Below are 18,984 nucleotides of genomic sequence, written 5' to 3' on the forward strand. Positions count from 1 at the left end.
ACCCACCAAGGACAGCGGCAACGTGTCCCACCTCTTGAACTCCTCCTCCATTTGTTCCACCAGCCTTGTAAAATTAAGCCTATGCAGGGCCCCCAGCTCCTGGCCACCTGGACCCCCCAAATACGTGAAGCTCCTCTCCGCCCTTTTTAGTGGGAGCTCACCAATCCCCCTCTCCTGGTCCCCTGGGTGAACCACTAACAGCTCGCTCTTCCCCATGTTGAGCTTGTACCCCGAAAAGTCCCCGAATTCCCTAAGAATCTTCATTACCTCCGGCATTCCCCCCACCGGGTCCGCCACATATAGCAGCAGGTTGTCCGCATAGAGCGACACCCTATGCTCCTCCCCACCCCCCATCAACCCCCTCCAGTTCCTTGACTCCCTCAGTGCCATAGCCAGGGGTTCAATCGCTAGACACCCCTGCCTCGTCCCTCGGTGCAACTGAAAGTACTCGGACCTCCTCCTGTTTGTGGCCACACTCGCCATTGGGACCTCATACAACAGCCTAACCCACCTGACAAATCCCTCCCCAAACCTCCTCAGCACCTCCCACAGGTACCCCCACTCTACCCTATCGAAGGCTTTCTCAGCGTCCATCGCCACCACTATCTCTGCCTCCCCCTCCCTCGCCGGCATCATAATAACGTTCAAAAGCCTCCGCACATTCGCGTTCAATTGCCTCCCCTTCACAAACCCCGTCTGGTCTTCATGGATGATCTGCGGCACACAATCCTCATGGCTAAGACCTTCGCCAGCACCTTGGCATCTACATTTAGCAACAAAATTGGTCTGTAAGACCCACACTGCAGGGGATCCTTGTCCTGCTTCAGGATCAAGGAGATCAGTGCCCGGGACATCGTCGGGGGCAAAGCCCCCCCCCCTCCCTTGCCTCATTAAAGGTCCTGACTAGCAACGGGCCCAACAGGTCCACATATTTTTTATAAAATTCGACCGGAAAACCATCCGGCCCCGGTGCCTTCCCTGCCTGCATGCTTCCTATCCCTTTGGTCAGCTCCTCCAGCGCAATTGGGCCCCCAATCCTGCCACCAGTCCCTCTTCCACCTTTGGAAACCTCAATTGGTCCAGGAAGCGGCCCATCCCTCCCTCCTCCCGTGGGGGCTCGGATCGGTACAATTCCTCGTAAAAGTCCCGGAAGATCCCATTGATGCCATCCCCACTCCGCACCACATTCCCTCCCCTGTCCTTAACTCCCCCAACCTCCCTTGTTGCGTCCCGCTCCGAAGCTGATGTGCCAACATCCGGCTTGCCTTTTTCCCATACTCGTAAATCGCCCCCTGGGCCTTCCTCCACTGCACCTCCTCCTCCCTGGTGGTCATCAGGTCGAATTCGGCCTGGAGGCTGCGCCTCTTCCTCAACAATCCTTCCTCGGGCACCTCCGTATACCTCCTGTCTACCCTCACCATCTCCCCACCAGCCTCTCCCTCTCCCCTTGCTCCTTGTGGGCCTTAATGGAGATCAGCTCTCCCCTCACCACCGCCTTCAGCGCCTCCCATACCATCCCCACTCGGACCTCCCCGTTGTCGTTGGTCTCCAAGTACCTCTCTATACTTCCTCGGACCCGCTCGCTCACCTCCTCGTCCGCCAACAGCCCCACCTCCAAGCGCCACAGCGGGCGCTGGTCCCTCTCCTCCCCCATCTCCAAGTTCACCCAATGTGGGGCGTGGTCCGAAATGGCTATTGCCGAATACTCGGTATCCTCTACTCTCGCGATCAGCGCCCTACTCAAAATTAAAAAGTCGATTCGGGACTAAGCTTCATGGACGTGAGAAGAATGAAAATTCCCTAGCCCCCGGCCTTGCAAATCTCCAAGGGCCCACCCCTCCCATCTGGTCCATAAACCACCTCAGCACTCTAGCCGCCGCCGGCTTCCTAACCGTCCTAGAACTGGAGCGATCCAGTGCCGGATATAACACCGTGTTAAAGTCTCCCCCCATTATCAGGCACCCCACTTCCAAGTCTGGGGTCCGACCCAACATAGGCCGCATAAAACCCGCATCGTCCCAATTCGGGGCAAACACATTGACCAGTACCACCCTCTCCCTGCAACTTACCACTTACCATTACGTACCTACTGCCATTATCTGCCACAATGCTTGACGCCTCGAATGACACCTTCTTTCCCACCAAGATCACCACCCCTCGATTTTTGGCATCCAGCCCCGAGTGAAACACCTGACCTACCCACCCTTTCCTTAATCTTACCTGGTCTGCCACCTTCAGATGTGTCTCCTGGAGCATGACCACATCCGCCTTCAGGTGCGCGAACACGCGGGCCCGCTTAACCGGCCCATTCAGTCCCCTTACATTCCAGGTTATCAGCCGGATCAAGGGGCTACACGCCCCCCTCCCCCGCTGACTAGCCGTAACCCCTCCTCGGCCAGCCATGCGCCCACACCCCACACCCGGCCCGTTCCCCACGGCGGCATACCCCCGTCTCGCCACCCCCCCCCCCCATTCGCTCCAGCTCCCCCTTGACCATAGCTGCAGCAACTCGATTCCCCCTCCCCCACCCCCGGCTAGGACCCATCCTAGCTGATTTACTCCCCCCATTGCACTTACGCAAGTCAGCTGACTCCTGCTGACCCCAGCCCCTCCCGCCTCTCCTTCGACTCCTCCCATTGTGTGACACACCCTCCTCTCCCGTTCCCCATCCACAGGCTCTCCCCCTCCCATTCTAGGCGCGGGAAACAACCCTCGCTTCCCTGCCCCGCCCCCGCCCCTTCCAGTCTTCAGCGCAGGAAAAAGTCCGCGCTTTCCACCTACCCGGCCCCGCCTCCTCTGACGCATCTCCTTTTACAGGCCCAGTCCCCTTACCCGCGACTCGTGCCACCCCCTCCCCCGCAGGGCCCCATCTCACCGCCGGCCACCACCCCTGTTCCGTTTACCTACCCCCCTCCAACCAACCCAACCAAAACAGTGCCCAACCCACCCCAACCGACCCGAAAGAGAAAAACACAAAGAAAAAGAAACCAGGAGCAAAGCAAAGCAAAGCCCCCCCCCCCCTTCAAAAAACAAAACAAAATTTTTTTTATTTTTTTTTACATATCAACCGCAGTCCCCAGTCGCCCATCCCGACCCTCAATCTGTGTCCAGCTTCTCGGCCTGAACAAAGGCCCATGCCTCCTCCGGAGACTCAAAATAACGGTGCCGGTCCTTGTAGGTGACCCACAGTCGCGCTGGCTGCAACATGCCAAACTTCACCCCCTTACTGTGCAGCACCGCCTTCACTTGATTGTACCCGGCCCTCCTCTTCGCCACCTCCGCACTCCAGTGCTGGTATATTCGAACGTCCGCGTTCTCCCACCTGCTGCTCCTCTCCTTCTTGGCCCACCTGAGCACACACTCCCGATCGACGAACCGATGGAACCTCACCAGCACCGCCCACGGAGGCTCGTTAGCCTTGGGCCTCCTCGCCAGCACTCTATGGGCCCCCTGAAGGACTCCGCTCCCATCAGCGAGTTCAACATGGTGACCACATAGGCCCCCACGTCCAGCCCCTCCGGGAGGCCCAGAATCCGCCGATTCTTCCGCCTCGACCGATTCTCCCTCTCCTCGAACCGCTCCTGCCATTTCTTGTGGAGCGCCTCGTGCGCCTCCACCTTTACCGCCAGGCCTAAGATCTCGTCCTCGTTGTCGGAGATCTTTTGTCGAGCCTCGCGGATCGCCACCCCCTGGGCCGTCTGTGTCTCCAGCAGCTTATCAATAGAAGCCTTCATCGGCTCTAGCAGGTCCGCTTTAATCTCTCTGAAGCAGCGCTGGATACCCTCCTGCTGCTCCTCCGCCCACTGCATCCACGCTGCCTGGTCTCCGCCCGCCACCATTTTGTTATTCTTCCCTCGCACCTTCTTCGGATCCACCACCACCTTTTTAGTCGCCCCGCTCCTAGTAGAAACCATATACTATCAGGGAGCTGTTATAATCTCCTTCCCACACCGGGAAACGTCAAGAAAGTGCCGTTGGGACTGCCGGGTGCGGCTATGCAGAGCTAGGTCGCATATTCGGTAGCTCCCGCTTGGAATGGACTTTTGGGCTCTTTTACAGGGCCCCCACGGCATTTGTTTGACATTTCCCGGTGTGGGAAGAAGACTGCAGCATTCCCCTGACAGTATCCCCCAGGAATGTTATGTCTTTTGGCTACCAGACCCGGCAGAAACAGTAAAAGATTTGGCTTGAGCTGCAGGAATAGACAAAAGCCTCTTCCAGCATGCAGGCAGGGGAAGGGCAAGCTTAAAGCTGCAATCTGACTTGAGGGCCTCTATCAAAAGGTGAATTCTAGCAGCAGAGGGAACAACTGTGAAAAGATCTACCAAGGCCATTGAAGAAGCGGGGACAAGGCTTCCAGTGGCGGCCATGGAGGAGTAGGTCACGCATTCGGCAGCTCCCGCCTGGAACCGACTCTCAGACCTTTTTCAGGAGTTTCCATAGACTTTTTGGGGCCGACTGGTGAAGCGAACACTGCCAAAAGGATTCCCTCTCGACTTCCGGTTGCGGCTGTGCGGAGCTAAGCCGCACGATTCGGCAGCTCCCGCTACCACGGACTTTCGGGCTCGTTAGAGGAGCCCCAACGGAACTTTTTTTTTTTTGACGCAACCCGTGGGGAAGGGAAGAGCGAGGTCCCCCTCCAAATTCTATGAAACGGACCAGAAGTGTAACGGCCAAAGGAGTGGCACTGGAGCAACGGGAGAAGTGAGGGAAAGAAAACAAAATGGCGGCGGCCAGGGACAAAGGGGAGCTGCAGAAGTTCATCAAGTGCTGCTTCGAGGAGCAGCGCGAGGAGATGCGCAAGGAGATGTTGGCGCCTATGCTTTCGGCAATTGAAGGACTCGGGATCACTCAGAAGGCCCACGAAGCTAAGATCCAGGAGGTACAGAAAAGCTCGTGGCCGTGGCGGTGAGAGTGGAGCAGAACGAGGCGCTACACAAGAGGTGGGCGGGAAGACTCGAAGACCTGGAGAACAGGTCGAGGAGAAAGAATCTGCGAATCCTGGGTCTCCCTGAGGGAGTGGTGGGGACTGATGCCGGGGCACACGAGAGCACGATGCTCGAGGCGATGATGGGCACGAAGGCCCCTTCGAGGCCACTGGAGTTGGACGGGGCACATCGGGTGCTGGCGAAGAAACCCCAGGCAAATGAGCCGCCAAGGGCGATGGTGGTGAGGTTCCACCCGTTCACGGACAGAGAGTGGGTCCTGAGATGGGCCAAGAAGGAGCGGAGCAGTAAGTGGGACAATGCAGAGATCCGAATATACCCGGACTGGAGCACGGAGGTGGCAAAGCGGAGAGCGGGTTCCAACCGGGCCAAAGCGGCGTTGTACCGGAAAGAAGTGAAATTCGGAATGCTGCAGCCGGCGCGACTGTGGGTCACATACAAGGGCCAACACTACTACTTTGAAACGCCTGAAGAGGCGTGGACATTTATACAAACCGAAAAGTTGGATTCTAACTGAGGGTTTGTGAGGGTGGGGGGGATGTCTGAGGTTTGATGTGTGATGGTTATTGTATATAGGGGGTCAATCACGCGCAGGAAATGTTACATGGGCTGGGGGAGAGAGACAAGGCCGCGACAGGAGCTGCGCCAGAGGGGACGGAGCGGGCTTTGGAAAGCGCGGGGTGTTTTCCCACGCGCGGGAAGAAAGGCGGGAAGGGGAACGAAGGAATGCATATGGATTGGGAGACTCCCACACGGGGAGGTCAATGGGACGCCGGGGTCAGCAGACTTACAGAAGTGACATGGGGGGAGCAAAAATGCTAGACAGAGGTCTAGCGGGGAGGAGGGGGAAAAGGGTTGCTGCTGCACTGACCGAAAGGGAATGGGACACAGAAGAGGTGGTCGGGACGGGGGTCCCCCTCTGGGGGACTGGAGGGTGAGGGAGGCGTGGACACGGGACTGGCCCAGAAAAGGAGATGGCTAGTCGGCAGTGGGGTGAGAGCCCCTCCAATCCGGCTGATAACGTGGAATGTGAGGGGCCTGAATGGGCCGGTGAAGAGGGCTCAAGTGTTCGCGCACTTAAAGGGACTGAAGGCGGACGTGGCTATGCTCCAAGAGACACACCTGAAGGTGGCGGACCAGGTCAGGCTAAGAAAGGGATGGGTAGGACAGGTATTCCACTCGGGACTGGACGCGAAGAATAGAGGGGTGGCAATATTGGTGGGAAAGCGGGTGTCATTTGATGCCAAGACTATTGTAGCGGACAATGGAGGGAGATATGTAATGGTGAGCGGTAGGCTGCCAGGGATGTGGGTGGTGTTGGTAAACGTATACGCCCCGAACTGGGATGATGCAGGATTCATGAAGCGCATGTTGGGGCGCATTCCGGACCTGGAGATAGGAGGCCTGATAATGGGAGGGGACTTCAATACAGTGTTGGATCCAGCACTCGACCGCTCCAGATCAAGGACTGGAACGAGGCCGGCGGCGGCCAAGGTACTTAGGGGGTTTATGGATCAGATGGGGGGATTGGACCCATGGCGGTTTGCAAGGCCGCAGACCAGGGAATTTTCTTTCTTCTCCCATGTACACAAAGCCTACTCCCGGATAGATTTCTTTGTTCTGGATTGGGCGCTCATCCAGAGAGTGGAGGGGACGGAGTATTCGGCCATAGCCGTTTCGGACCATGCCCCGCACTGGGTGGAACTGGAGCTAGGAGAAGAGAGGGACCAACGCCCGTTGTGGCGGCTGGATGTGGGACTGCTGGCGGACGAGGTGGTGTGTGGGAAGGTGAGGGGGTGTATCGAAAGGTACTTGGAGGCCAACGACAACGGGGAGGTGCGGGTAGGGGTGGTATGGGAGGCGTTGAAGGCGGTGATCGGGGAGAGCTAATCTCCATTAGGACTCATAGGGAAAAGACAGAGGGTATGGAAAGGGAGAGGTTAGTGGGGGAGATTTTGAGAGTGGACAGGAGATGCGCAGAGGCCCGGGAGGAAAGATTACTTGGGGAAAGACGACGGCTCCAGACGAGTTTGACCTGTTGACCACAGGGAAGGTGGAGGCACAGTGGAGGAAAGCGCAGGGGGCGACCTACGAGTATGGGGAAAAAGCTAGTCGGATGCTGGCACACCAGCTCTGTAAGAGGATGGCAGCGAGGGAAATAGGGAGAGTCAAAGATGGAAGGGGAGCCACGGTTCGGAGTGCGACGAAAATAAACGAGGTATTTAAGGCCTTTTATGAAGAGCTGTACAGATCCCAGCCCCCAGCGGGGGAAGAGGGGATGAGACGATTCCTAGATCAGCTGAGATTCCTGAGGGTGGAGGAGCAAGAGGTGGCTGGTTTGGGGGGCACCAATTGGGTTGGAGGAGCTGAGCAAGGGTTTGGGGAGCATGCAGGCGGGGAAGGCCCCGGGACCGGACGGATTCCCGGTGGAGTTCTACAGGAAGTACGCAGACCTGTTGGCCCCGCTACTGGTGAGGACCTTTAATGAGGCAAGAGAGGAGGGGACCCTGCCCCCGACAATGTCGGAAGCGACAATTTCTTTGATCCTAAAGCGGGACAAGGACCCACTGTAATGTGGATCGTACAGGCCGATCTCGCGCCTCAATGTGGATGCAAAGTTGCTGGCAAAAGTGCTGGCCACGAGGATCGAGGACTGTGTCCCGGGGGTAATCCACGAGGACCAGACGGGATTCGTAAAGGGTTCGGGGTAGGGTTTATCAATTGGGTTAAGCTCCTTTACAGAGCTCCGGTGACAAGTGTAGTGACGAACCGGCGGAGGTCGGAGTACTTTCGACTGTACCGAGGGACGAGGCAGGGGTGGCCCCTGTCCACCCTGTTGTTCGCATTGGCGATCGAACCATTGGCTGTCATTGAGGGAGTCTAATAAATGGAGGGGGGTGGTCCGAGGGGGAGAAGAGCATCGGGTGTCGCTTCATGCGGATGACCTGTTGCTGTACGTGGCGGATCCAATGGAGGGGATGGTGGAGGTCATGCAGACTCTAAGGGAGTTTGGGGAGTTTTGGGGCTATAAGCTCAATGTAGGGAAGAGTGAGCTCTTTGTATTACAGGCGGGGGACCAAGAAAGAGGGATAGGGGACCTACCGCTGAGGAGGGCGGAGGGGAGCTTTCGGTATCTGGGGATCCAGATAGCCAGGAGTTGGGGGACCCTACATAAACTGAATCGGACAAGGTTGGTGGAGCAAATGGAGGAGGATTTCAAAAGATGGGACATGTTACCGCTCTCGCTGACGGGATAGAGTGCAGTCGGTCAAAATGGTGGTCCTTCCGAGGTTTCTGTTTGTGTTTCAGTGCCTTCCCATCGTGATCACTAAGGCCTTTTTTTAAAGAGAGTAGGCAGGAGTATTATGGGGGTTTGTGTGGGCGAATAAGACCCCGAGAGTAAGGAGAGGGTTCCTGGAACGCAGTAGGGACCGGGGAGGGTTGGCGCTGCCAAACCTGGGGAGCTACTACTGGGCAGCAAATGTGGCGATGATCCACAAGTGGGTTATGGAGGGCGAGGGGGAAGCATGGAAGAGGGTGGAGATAGCGTCCTGTAAAGGAACGAGCCTGGGGGCGTTGGTGACGGCACCGCTGTCGCTCTCGCCAACAAAGTATACCACGAGCCCGGTGGTGGCGGCAACGCTAAGGATTTGGGGCCAGTGGAGACGGCGCCGGGGTGCAATGGGAGCATCGGTGTGGTCCCTGATCAGGGGTAACCATCGGTTTGTCCCGGGGAAGATGGACGGGGGATTCCAGAGCTGGCATCAGGCGGGGATTGGAAGAATGGGGGACCTGTTCATTGACGGGACGTTTGCGAGCCTAGGGGCACTGGAGGAGAAGTTCAAGTTACCCCCGGGAAATGCCTTTAGATATATGCAGGTGAGGGCTTTTGTGAGGCGACAGGTGAGGGAATTCCCGTTGCTCCCGGCACAAGAAGTTCAAGATAGGGTGATCTCGGGTGTATGGGTCGGGGAGGGCAAGGTGTCGGAAATACACCACGAGTTGAAAGAAGAGGGGGAAGCGCTGGTAGAAGAGTTGAAGGGTAAATGGGAGGAGGAGCTGGGGGAGGAGATCGAGGAAGGTCTGTGGGCTGATGCCCTAGGTAGGGTTAATTCTTCCTCCTCGTGTGCCAGGCTCAGCCCGATACAATTTAAGGTGGTCCACAGAGCGCACTTGACGGGGGCGAGGTTGAGTAGGTTCTTTGGGGTGGAGGACAGATGTGGAAGGTGCTCAGGGAGCCCGGCGAACCATGTCCTTATGTTTTGGACATGCCTGGCACTGGAGGGGTTCTGGAGAGGAGTGGCGGGAGCAATATCTCAGGTGGTGAAAGTCTGGGTCAAGCCAAGCTGGGGGCTAGCAATATTTGGAGTAGTGGACGAACCGGGAGTGCAGGAGGCGAAAGAGGCCGGCATTCTGGCCTTTGCGTCCCTAGTAGCCCGGCGAAGGATCTTGCTAATGTGGAAGGAGGCGAAGCCCCCCAGCGTGGAGGCCTGGATAAATGATATGGCTGGGTTCATAAAGATGGAGAGGATTAAGTTTGCCTTGAGGGTCTGCGCAGGGGTTCTACAGGCGGTGGCAACCGTTCCTAGACTATCTCGCGGAGCGTTAGAGGAAGGTCGGTCAGCAGCAGCAGCAACCTTTGGGGGGGGGGGGGGGGGGGGAAAGGGGGGACTGCCTGAGAGGGTGGATGAGCAAGAGATAACATGAAGGGTTGGGGAAACTGGCACGTACGGGTGAGGGCCACTTTACAAAGCTGTGTAAATATATCATTTTGCCATGTATATATCTTGCTCTGCACGATGTCTCGGGTTTTTTTGTTGTGGGGGGGGGGGGGGGGGGGGGTGGGTTATTGTTTGTAAGGGAGAAAAATTGTTTTAAAAAATTTTAAATTTTAAAAAATATATATTTATTAAAGTGCCTTTGGGGGCCCCGAAGAGTCCAAAAGTCCATTTTTGCGGGAGCCGCCGAATGTGCGACTTAGCTCCGCATAGCCGCAACCGGAAGTCAGCCTTCGCCTTGTTGATCACCCAAAGGTGGGTCGTGTTGTGGTTGAGGTCAGCTCCTCCAGCCTATGCCCTGGTGTGGCGGGGGGAATTGGAGTTTTTAAACACTTGGGAAAGTGATGTTTGAGTTGAGGGGAAGGATGGAAGGGGAAGGATGGAAGGGTTCTACAATTCATCGGCTTTGTTTATTATGCCCTTTCAAGAGTTGGATGACGTTGAACACTAGGGCAGGCACTGTGTAGGTTGTTGGTGACTATGCATGGGGCGACGGTGGATTCCTTTTCTTTGATGTTAGTATTTAAAATGTTGAGGGTTGTTGAGAGGTAGGGATTGTTGACATTGTATTCGTTACCATTGATGGTTTGTTGGTGGGTGTAAATTTGGATGAAAAATAGGAGAATTAAAATATTTTTTTAAAAAATAAATAAAATACTGTGAATGCTGGACTGTGAATGGTGGATATCGGAATATACTTATCAAGTCTGACAGCATCAACAGTCACTCAGCACAGATTTACAAGGATGTGGTCTGGCCGTGAGTTATTAGGCTAGAATTGTTTACTTTAGAACAGAACAGGAGACCAAGAGGCTGACCTAATTTCATCTGCTTCAATTATAAGGGGTCCTGATGGGAGTGGAGAGGAAGGCCCTTGGTCAAGAGGTATATATATATCAGGGCATAGGTTTACAGCAAGAGGTTGGAGGACCAGGGGGCATTTGATGGATAATTCTTTCAGCCAGAGGGTGATAGGAGGGAAATGCTCTGCCTCTTGGGAATGCCATAATCTGTACTACTACGGACCAAGAGCAGGAAAATGGCATTCGGCTGGATGGCTTCACATTGGCCAGCATGGACACGATAGGCCGAATGGTCTCTTTCTGTGATTATAACCAGGGGGGGTCACAACTATACAAACAAAATAATGAGACCAAGTTTAAAAATTCTTTCAAAAATGAGCACTTATCAAATCGAAAGCTGCAAAAGAACAAACCTGGAGGGAAAAGAAACAGTCTATATACACTTTAGCATGAGAATCAGTTTTATTTCAGACAAGGAGGCATATTTTTTTTTTTTTTTTTTATAAAAAGAATGTTTTATTTTAAATAGAACAGCAACAGTACTGTTGTTAAAAAAGGGTTATAAAGTCAAGCACATTACTCCAAACTGGGGATCGAGGTTCTTCCCAAGGTGGTACTTTATTCCACACAAGTGAGATTTTCCAACTGCTAATAGATTTAACATAAATTTACAATGTTCAGAGTAGCTGTTTGCTGGTGTATCATATTTATTTGGCCGGGGGGGGGGGGGGGGGAGAAGATAAACTGTCATCACGACAATTGCAAATTAGCGTGAGTGTACGGTCTGTGGTAAAGCAAATGTCACGAACGTTGAAAGCAAATGGATACATTGTGCCAAAGGTAGATGCGAAAATCAGCCAAGAAATTAAATACCATACAGAACAATGGGACATTTAAAAGATATGAAATCCTGAAACCATTCCCAAGGATTTGTACAACCGGTCTTGGAGTAAATATGCAAAAAATTCTAGTGAAAAAAAAGAGGTAGGAGGAACTAAAAAGTTATTATTGGTATACAAGTTGTGCAAACTCAGCAACTAAAACTAGGCATTATTTTGTTTACAGAGAAGATTCTTAAGAAAGCCTAGCTACCATCATAGCTCGTTTCAGCTGTTCATACGTAATAAACATCACTATGTTCCACGACCCCAGACGCAGAAATGATGGCATGAACCTGGAATCAAATAATAATTGCACTTAGATTCTAGTACAAAAAAAATGCATGGATATACATTCAAAAGCTTACTTACTACACTTGCACATTTAGAAGCTGTACTGTTCGCTCACAACCCCATAAAGATTTAGATTTAATGAAGATTATTCTAGATGCAAGTAACTGGAATCTATTTTAAGCAAATATGTTGAAGTCACGCAATATTGCATGCTTAAAAGCAGCTCAGATACAAACCAGCTTATTATAAATTAGTTTGGTGGAATATCAAAAATACACCCCCCCCCCACCCATCTTCTTCTTAAACTCTCCACTTCCTAATTGCTGATGATCTGCTAAACAGATTCCTTGTTTTTGTCTTCCATTACCCTCCAGATCCAGTGTTCTATTTGCAACCCAAGTACGGAGTTTCAACCCTCATTTCGCCAACATGTACAACCCCAAATTAAGTTTAGGATATCCACTACCAAATGCAAGCATGAGCCAATATTTGTGTTTTTAACAGGTTATAAACATTAGTGATAAGTACTTACCCTTTATAGAAGGCAGTAAGACCCTCCTTTGTAAACATGGTTACTGCACAGTTTAAGGCACTGCCGTACTGGCCAGGGGCAGAGTTCATGTATCTTGTCTTCACTACATCAACAGGCGAAGCAATAATGGTTGTGCAGAATCCAGCACCAATAGCAGAAGAGAAATGGCATGGAAGGTTATCTGTAGGGAAGACATTGAAACAAAGGTTGGGAAAACATTGCACCAGTTCAGAGTAAACTTTGTTAAAGTCAACTGCCTTTTATGTGAACATTCCTCAAAATTAGATATGGAGCCATTAAAAATAGAAATAGACAATTCCAAGCAACTGAAAAGATTGGAACATTGACCTCAAATTTAGAGACTTTGATGGCTGCATTAAACCCCATCAATGGATATAACTCGGACATCAGGGCATTTCCTATTAATCAGATTAGTTGCTTATTGGTGTTGGCCCAGGTGCATATCACAGCACCCCCAAGTATCACCATTGACCACCCCCTACTTCAAAGCCACCATTTCCTGCTGTAGGAAGACAATTCATTCCGGTTGGCTATTGGGGCAGCATGGTGGCGTAGTGGTTAGCACTGCTGCTTCATGGTGCCAAGGATGGTCCCAGGTCACTGTCCGTGTGGAGTTTGCACATTTTCTTTGTGGCAGCGTGGATGTGCAGGCTTGGTGGATTGGCCATGTTAAATTGCCCCTTAAATTGGAAAAAAGAATTGGGTACTCTTGGTACTATAGCCAGACAGGCCATTGGGAGGGTAGTAGTGCATGCTCCCATTCTACATGCAGGGATCAAATAAAGCAACTATCGTTCACCTCTCTAAACATTCAATTGGACTGGATGCAAATATTTAAAGCACAAAAAGATAGCAATGGTCGCATATAACAAAAAGTACATCAGGTTGATTTATTTTTTATTTTTTTTTTTGATAAAAAGAAATTATAAATTGCTCAGACTGCCAAGATCTGAATCAGAACACAAAGTGTCTCAATTTTTTTTTTTTTGAAATATATTTTATTGAAAATTTTCGATCACAATTTTTTCCCCCTTACACAAACATAAAAATAAAAAAGAAAAAAGAAAATTTAACAGTGTATGTAACATCGCTAACCAACATGGTAAACTAATCATTTAACATAAAATAAAAATAAAACTTTCCCCCCCCTCCCCCTGGGTTGCTGCTGCTGGTCATCTATCTTCCCTCTAACGTTCCCCTAGGTAGTCGAGGAATGGCTGCCACCGCCTGGTGAACCCTTGAGCCGATCCTCTCAGGGCAAAACTTTATCTGCTCCAGTTTAATGAACCCCGCCATATCATTTACCCAGGCCTCCAGTCCGGGGGGTTTTGCTTCCTTCCACGAGTAAAATCCTACGCCGGGCTACTAGGGACGCAAAGGCCACAACATCGGCCTCTTTCGCCTCCTGCACTCCCGGCTCATCCGCAACTCCAAATAGAGCTAACCCCCAGCCTGGTCTGACCCAGACCTTCACCACCTTCGAGATCACTCCAGTCACTCCCTTCCAATACCCCTCCAGTGCCGGGCACAACCAAAACAAGTGCGTGGTTTGCCGGGCTTCCGCCGCACCTCCCACACTTGTCCTCCACTCCGAAGAACCTGCTCAACCTTTCTCCCGTTGTGTGCGCTCTATGTAGCACCTTAAATTGAATCAGGCTAAGCCTGGCACACGAGGAAGAGGAATTTACCCTGCTTAGGGCATCAGCCCACATACCCTCCTCTATCTCCTCCCCGAGCTCTTCTTCCCACTTTCCTTTTAGTTCGCCCACCAGCTCCTCCCCCTCTTCTCTCATCTCCCGGTATATCTGACACCTTGCCCTCCCCGACCCACACCCCTGAAAGCATTCTGTCCTGGATCCCGTGTGTCGGGAGCAATGGAAATTCCCTCACCTGTTGTCTTGTGAACGCCCTCACCTTCATATACCTAAAGAAGTTCCCCCGGGGCAGCTTATACTTTTCCTCCAATGCTCCCAAGCTCACAAATGTCCCATCTATAAATAAATCTCCCACCCTCCTAATTCCTAACTGGTGCCAGCTCTGGAATCCTCCATCCATCAAAGTGTCTCAAATTTGATAAGAAATAAATAATACAAGTCACTGAATTGGGATCATATTTGTCACACAAGATACTTTATAAATGACATAATGACACAAGGTATTGTATAATATTCTAAATGCCAGTGAAATGAACAGGCAACATCAAAAGTTGCATCAATTTCACCAGAACTGGATGAGCACCAACTGTATTCCGGTAGGAAATGACAACACCGGTTGCTTTAGAAGAACAAGAAGTCAGAACATTCATTTTTGGGGAAGCTTAATTATAGCAAACAGGAAAGGGATGTCTGCATGTCAGCATCTTTCCACACACGATTGGCACAAGTGTGTGCACTAAAGAAATCTGTTACATATGGAGAAGGTTCCAAGAGATTTCTGAAAGTCGAAACCTGAAGTCTCACGGCGGAGGTTCCGAGACAACATCTGAGGCCTCGGATTGTCACTGGATCCAAAGCCAGAAGTAGTGAGGGTTAGCTGGGAAGTTTTAGTGGGTATGAACAAGAGATGGCTCTCAGTGTACCCCCCCCCTCCATCAAGGACCCACCCCAGAGCCTGTAAGCAATCACACATGGCAAGTCCCCCACCTGCTGCTGGGTTAACACCAGCAATGGCAGGGCGAGGCCCCTTAACACCACATCAATTGCCAGCTTAGTCTTAGTAGTAACACAGGAAGGCCGGCACAGGCCTTGCTACCAAGGACTTCAGTGGAAGTAGGAAAGCAGCATCCCTACCTGCCACCTGGTTAAATAACCCCCTCAGCAAACTCGCCATAGTGGAAGGCACAGAATTCCACTTTGAAGCGCTACCTTAACTAAAATTAAACAGAAAAAGCAGCCAGGCCATCAATGTGGTTGGGGGAAATCCCCTACAGGGTAGCCTTTGTCTGCATCCACACCCATATAGGAAGGGAAGGTCCTTGGGAGTGCTGGCCCCCAGACTTGCCACTGGGTGCCTGCCTCCAGGCAGCTGAACTGCTCTCCCTGCTTCGGGAAACTGGAAAATCCTATTCAGCCTCCATGAACAATTATAAATTGCACAAGGTATTTTATACATTTTCTAAATGCTGACAAAATGAAACAGGCAATATCAATAAAGATACTGGATGAGCACCAACTATATTCGGGTAGGAAATTACACTCCCAATTCATAGGAATAAGAAGCCAGAATGTTAATTTTTGAAGAGATTTAATTCTGGTAAATTTAATTTTCCACCAACTTGAAAATTATGCAGCAAGAGAATTCAGGACCTCAAGAGGGAGCGTCAAAAGACTTCAAATGCCAACCCCTTTTACTGGACTGGCCCAATATTCTCCCGTGCCGAACTCCTCAGCTCAACACACCTTGCCAATCATCTTTCCAATCCAGAGACCTTTCCTGAATCTAGGGAATTCTGAAAGATTACAGCCCATGCAGCCACCGACTCTGCAGACATTTCCTTTCAGACCCGAGGATAGAGACGTTTCTTTTTATAATAATCTTTATTGACGCAAGTAGGCTTACATTGTAATGAAGTTACTGTGAAAAGCCCCTAGTCGACACTTTCCAGCGCCTGTTCGGGTACACAAGAGGGAGAACTCTATGTACAAATTACCTTCCTCATATTTTTGGGATGCTTTTCATGTCTTCGTCCCATGAAGACCAGAGACTAAATACTTGTTCAAAGTCTCTGCTATTTCCTGGTTTCCCCATTAATTTCCCAGTCTCATCCTCTAGAGGGACCAAAGTTTATTTTAGCTACTCTCTCCCTTTTGTTCTTGTGTTCACAGACCTCTGAAAACAGCAGGCCAGGTTGGTGGTTAAGGCGGCCTCTGGGATACTTGACTTTTTTAACCGAGTCATTGAATAGAAGATCAGGGAGGTTATGCTGGATCTGTATAAAAACGCTGGCTCGGCCCCAGCTGGAGTAGTGCATGCAGTTCTGGTCACCACACTTCAGGAAGTGATTGCACTGGAGAGGGTGCAGAGTAGATTCACCAGGATGGTGCCTGGGCTGGAGCGCTTCAGCTATGAAAAGAAACTGGATAGGCTGGAGTGGTTTTTCCTGGAACAGAAAATGCTGAGGGAGGGACCTGATTGAAGTGTATCAAATTATGAGAGTCATAGATCGGGTTACAGAAAGGTATTTTCCCCTCAGTGGAACGGTCAATAACCAGGGGACATAGATTTAAGGTAATCAGAGAATGTACAGTGCAGAAGGAGGCCATTCAGCCCATCAGGTCCGCACCAGACCTTGGAAAGAGCACCCAACTCAAATCCACACCTCTGCCCTATCCCCATAACCCAGTAACCCCACCTAACCTTTTGAACATTAAGGGGCAATTTTCACATTTCCAATCTACCTAACCTGCACATCTTTGGAATGTGGGAGGAACTCCTGAGTACCCGGAGGAAACCCATGCAGACACGGGGAGAAGAATCTCTGCACAGACAGTCACCCGAGGCCGGAAGTGAACTCGGGACCCTGGAGCTGTGGCAGCAGTGCTAATCATTTGTGCTGCCCATGGTATAATGGGTAGTTTAGAGGGGGTGGGAGGAAAACCTTTTTCACCACGAGCGTGGTTGGAATCTTGAACTCAATGCCTGAAAAGGTGGGAGAGGGAGGAACACTCAACTTTAAGTATTTAGATCAGCATTTCAAATGCCTTAGCACAAGGCTACAGACCTAGTGCTGGAAAATGGGATTAGAATAGTTAGGGTCTTTTTTATTGTCCATTTTCTACAGAATTTACACCCCACCAACAAGCAGAAACGGTAACGAATACAATGTCAATCCCCTTATTAACAACAACGATCCCATCCTCCCCCCAAACAACGGCCCACCTGACAATATAAGCATCAAATAAAACAAACCCTCCCAAGGTGGAAAAAAAATTAAAAAAGGAATCAGGAATTGCCACCATTGACATATAGTCCACCCCCCCCAACCCCCCCCTAATATTCAACGCCATCCAATCCCCGAAAAAGTACCGTGAATGACACACTTTCTCTCTTGCCTCCTCTCTCTCTCCGCCCCCCCCCTCCTCCCATACTCCTTCCCTCCACTTCCTCTTGTAAAATCCTCCCCCCAACCTTTCACCCCGGCTAGACTCACCGAAACCCGTTCTACCAGGCTCCGATGGCCACAGCAGCAGCCCCCCCACCCCTCCCCCTCACTGGCGAACTTAAACCGGCCAGTGTGGAGGCCCCCGCCCAGGTCCTAGAAAAAACAAAATCCCTTTAGCACACAACCCCCGCTTACACACCCAAGTCCCAAAGAACCATCATTGCAAATGAAGTCCCAACTCTTCCCTCGTCCAAATATATACAGCGTCTACTCATTTAGTACATACACCATCACGCGGTGAAAAAATAAAGTTACATGGGTACATGACCTGCTCAGTCCCATTTCTCAATTCTGCCACAGTACTTCTGCCTTTGCAAACTCCTTCGCCGCCCCAAAATAAAAGTCCTTGGATTTGTAGTTCACCCTCAGCTGCATATATTATGCTGCACTGCACCTTGCTGATGTACAGTGCCTTCTTCACCCGGCTGAAGGCAGCCAGTCTCCTCGCCAGCTCCACCGTAAAGTCCTGGTATATGCGTATACCAGCTCTAGCCCACTGCACCACCCGCTTCTGCTTTGCCCAAAACAGGACTTTCTCCTTTATGCTATACCTAAGGAAACACAGTTACTACTCTTGGTGGCTCACTCGCCTTTGGTATAGGCCTCCACAACCGATGTGCCCGATCCAACTCAGAGAGGGATCGTCCCACTCCCCCAATAGCTTCGCCAACATCGTGGCAAAATACTCCGTCGGCCTCCCACCCCTTTGGGCAGACCCACAATCCTCAGATTCTGTCATCTGGATCTGTTTTCCAGGTCTTCCATTTTGGCTCGCAGACCCTGGTTGGTCTCTATCACCCTCCGCAACCCCTTCCCCCATCGAGGTGAGTTGATCACTGTGTTGCGATAATACCACTTCCTTCGGTGTCTCACCATGCTCCCGCACCTCCGCCATGGCACTTGATACCGCCGCCCTCACCGGGGCAATCGCCACCTCCACCAGCACTTTCAATACCGCCCCCATCTCCTTCTTCATCGCTTCCATGTGTTTTGTGAACTGTTTCTCAAGTTCCACAGCCATCACCTTGGTCATTTCTTCTGCTGTGAGCAATGCGGCCTCCCCTGGTGCTCCAGACTCTGCTTTCCTTAACAGTTCCTGCGCTGACTTTTCCACTCACCGGCAGACTTTCATTAACCCCCTTTTCACGGCCGTTTTTCTCCCAAACCTGGACATTTCGCCTCCGTGCCTTCTTACAGCTTTTTCAGCCTCAGTTGCCCCCGGGACCGGGCGTTAAGACTCCGAAATTTCTATTCCCAAGTGGGAGCCCTCCAGTGTGCGGCTGCCTCCCGTCCGCTGTCAGCGGAAGTCTCAAACCTTTTAAATGTTCAGACTCCGAAAAGAGCTTTCTGGACCAGCCAGTTTGTACCGAGCGGGGCTGCAGATCCTCACGTTCAGCCGGGGTTATCGGCCGCCATATTTAATAGATGCCAATAGTTAGGTTCTTGATGGTCAATGCGGACGTGATGAAGAGCCTCTTTCTGTGCTACTCTTTATAAGCAAAAGTTACATTAGATTTCAGAAGGCAATGTCAATGCAAGTGACACACTTGACATCATGTCAAAACCGGCTT

General features: G+C 51.4%; 1 protein-coding gene across 2 annotated transcripts in view; it reads right to left on the reverse strand.

Moving 5' to 3' along the window:
* Window positions 1-11,120: 11,120 nt before the first annotated feature.
* Window positions 11,121-18,984, reverse strand: part of ucp2 (uncoupling protein 2) — a 30,564-nt gene continuing 22,700 nt past the window's right edge. For both annotated transcript variants that reach the window (XM_072477142.1, XM_072477141.1), the window contains exons 7-8: window positions 12,232-12,412; window positions 11,121-11,701 (exon numbers count right to left, since the gene is read on the reverse strand). In XM_072477142.1, the coding sequence (XP_072333243.1) occupies window positions 11,602-11,701; window positions 12,232-12,412 (281 nt within the window). In that variant the 3' untranslated portion in view covers window positions 11,121-11,601. The remainder of the gene's footprint in view (window positions 11,702-12,231; window positions 12,413-18,984) is intronic.

Source organism: Scyliorhinus torazame, chromosome 15, assembly GCF_047496885.1.
Source record: "Scyliorhinus torazame isolate Kashiwa2021f chromosome 15, sScyTor2.1, whole genome shotgun sequence".
In the NCBI taxonomy this organism is placed as follows: Eukaryota; Metazoa; Chordata; class Chondrichthyes; order Carcharhiniformes; family Scyliorhinidae; genus Scyliorhinus; species Scyliorhinus torazame.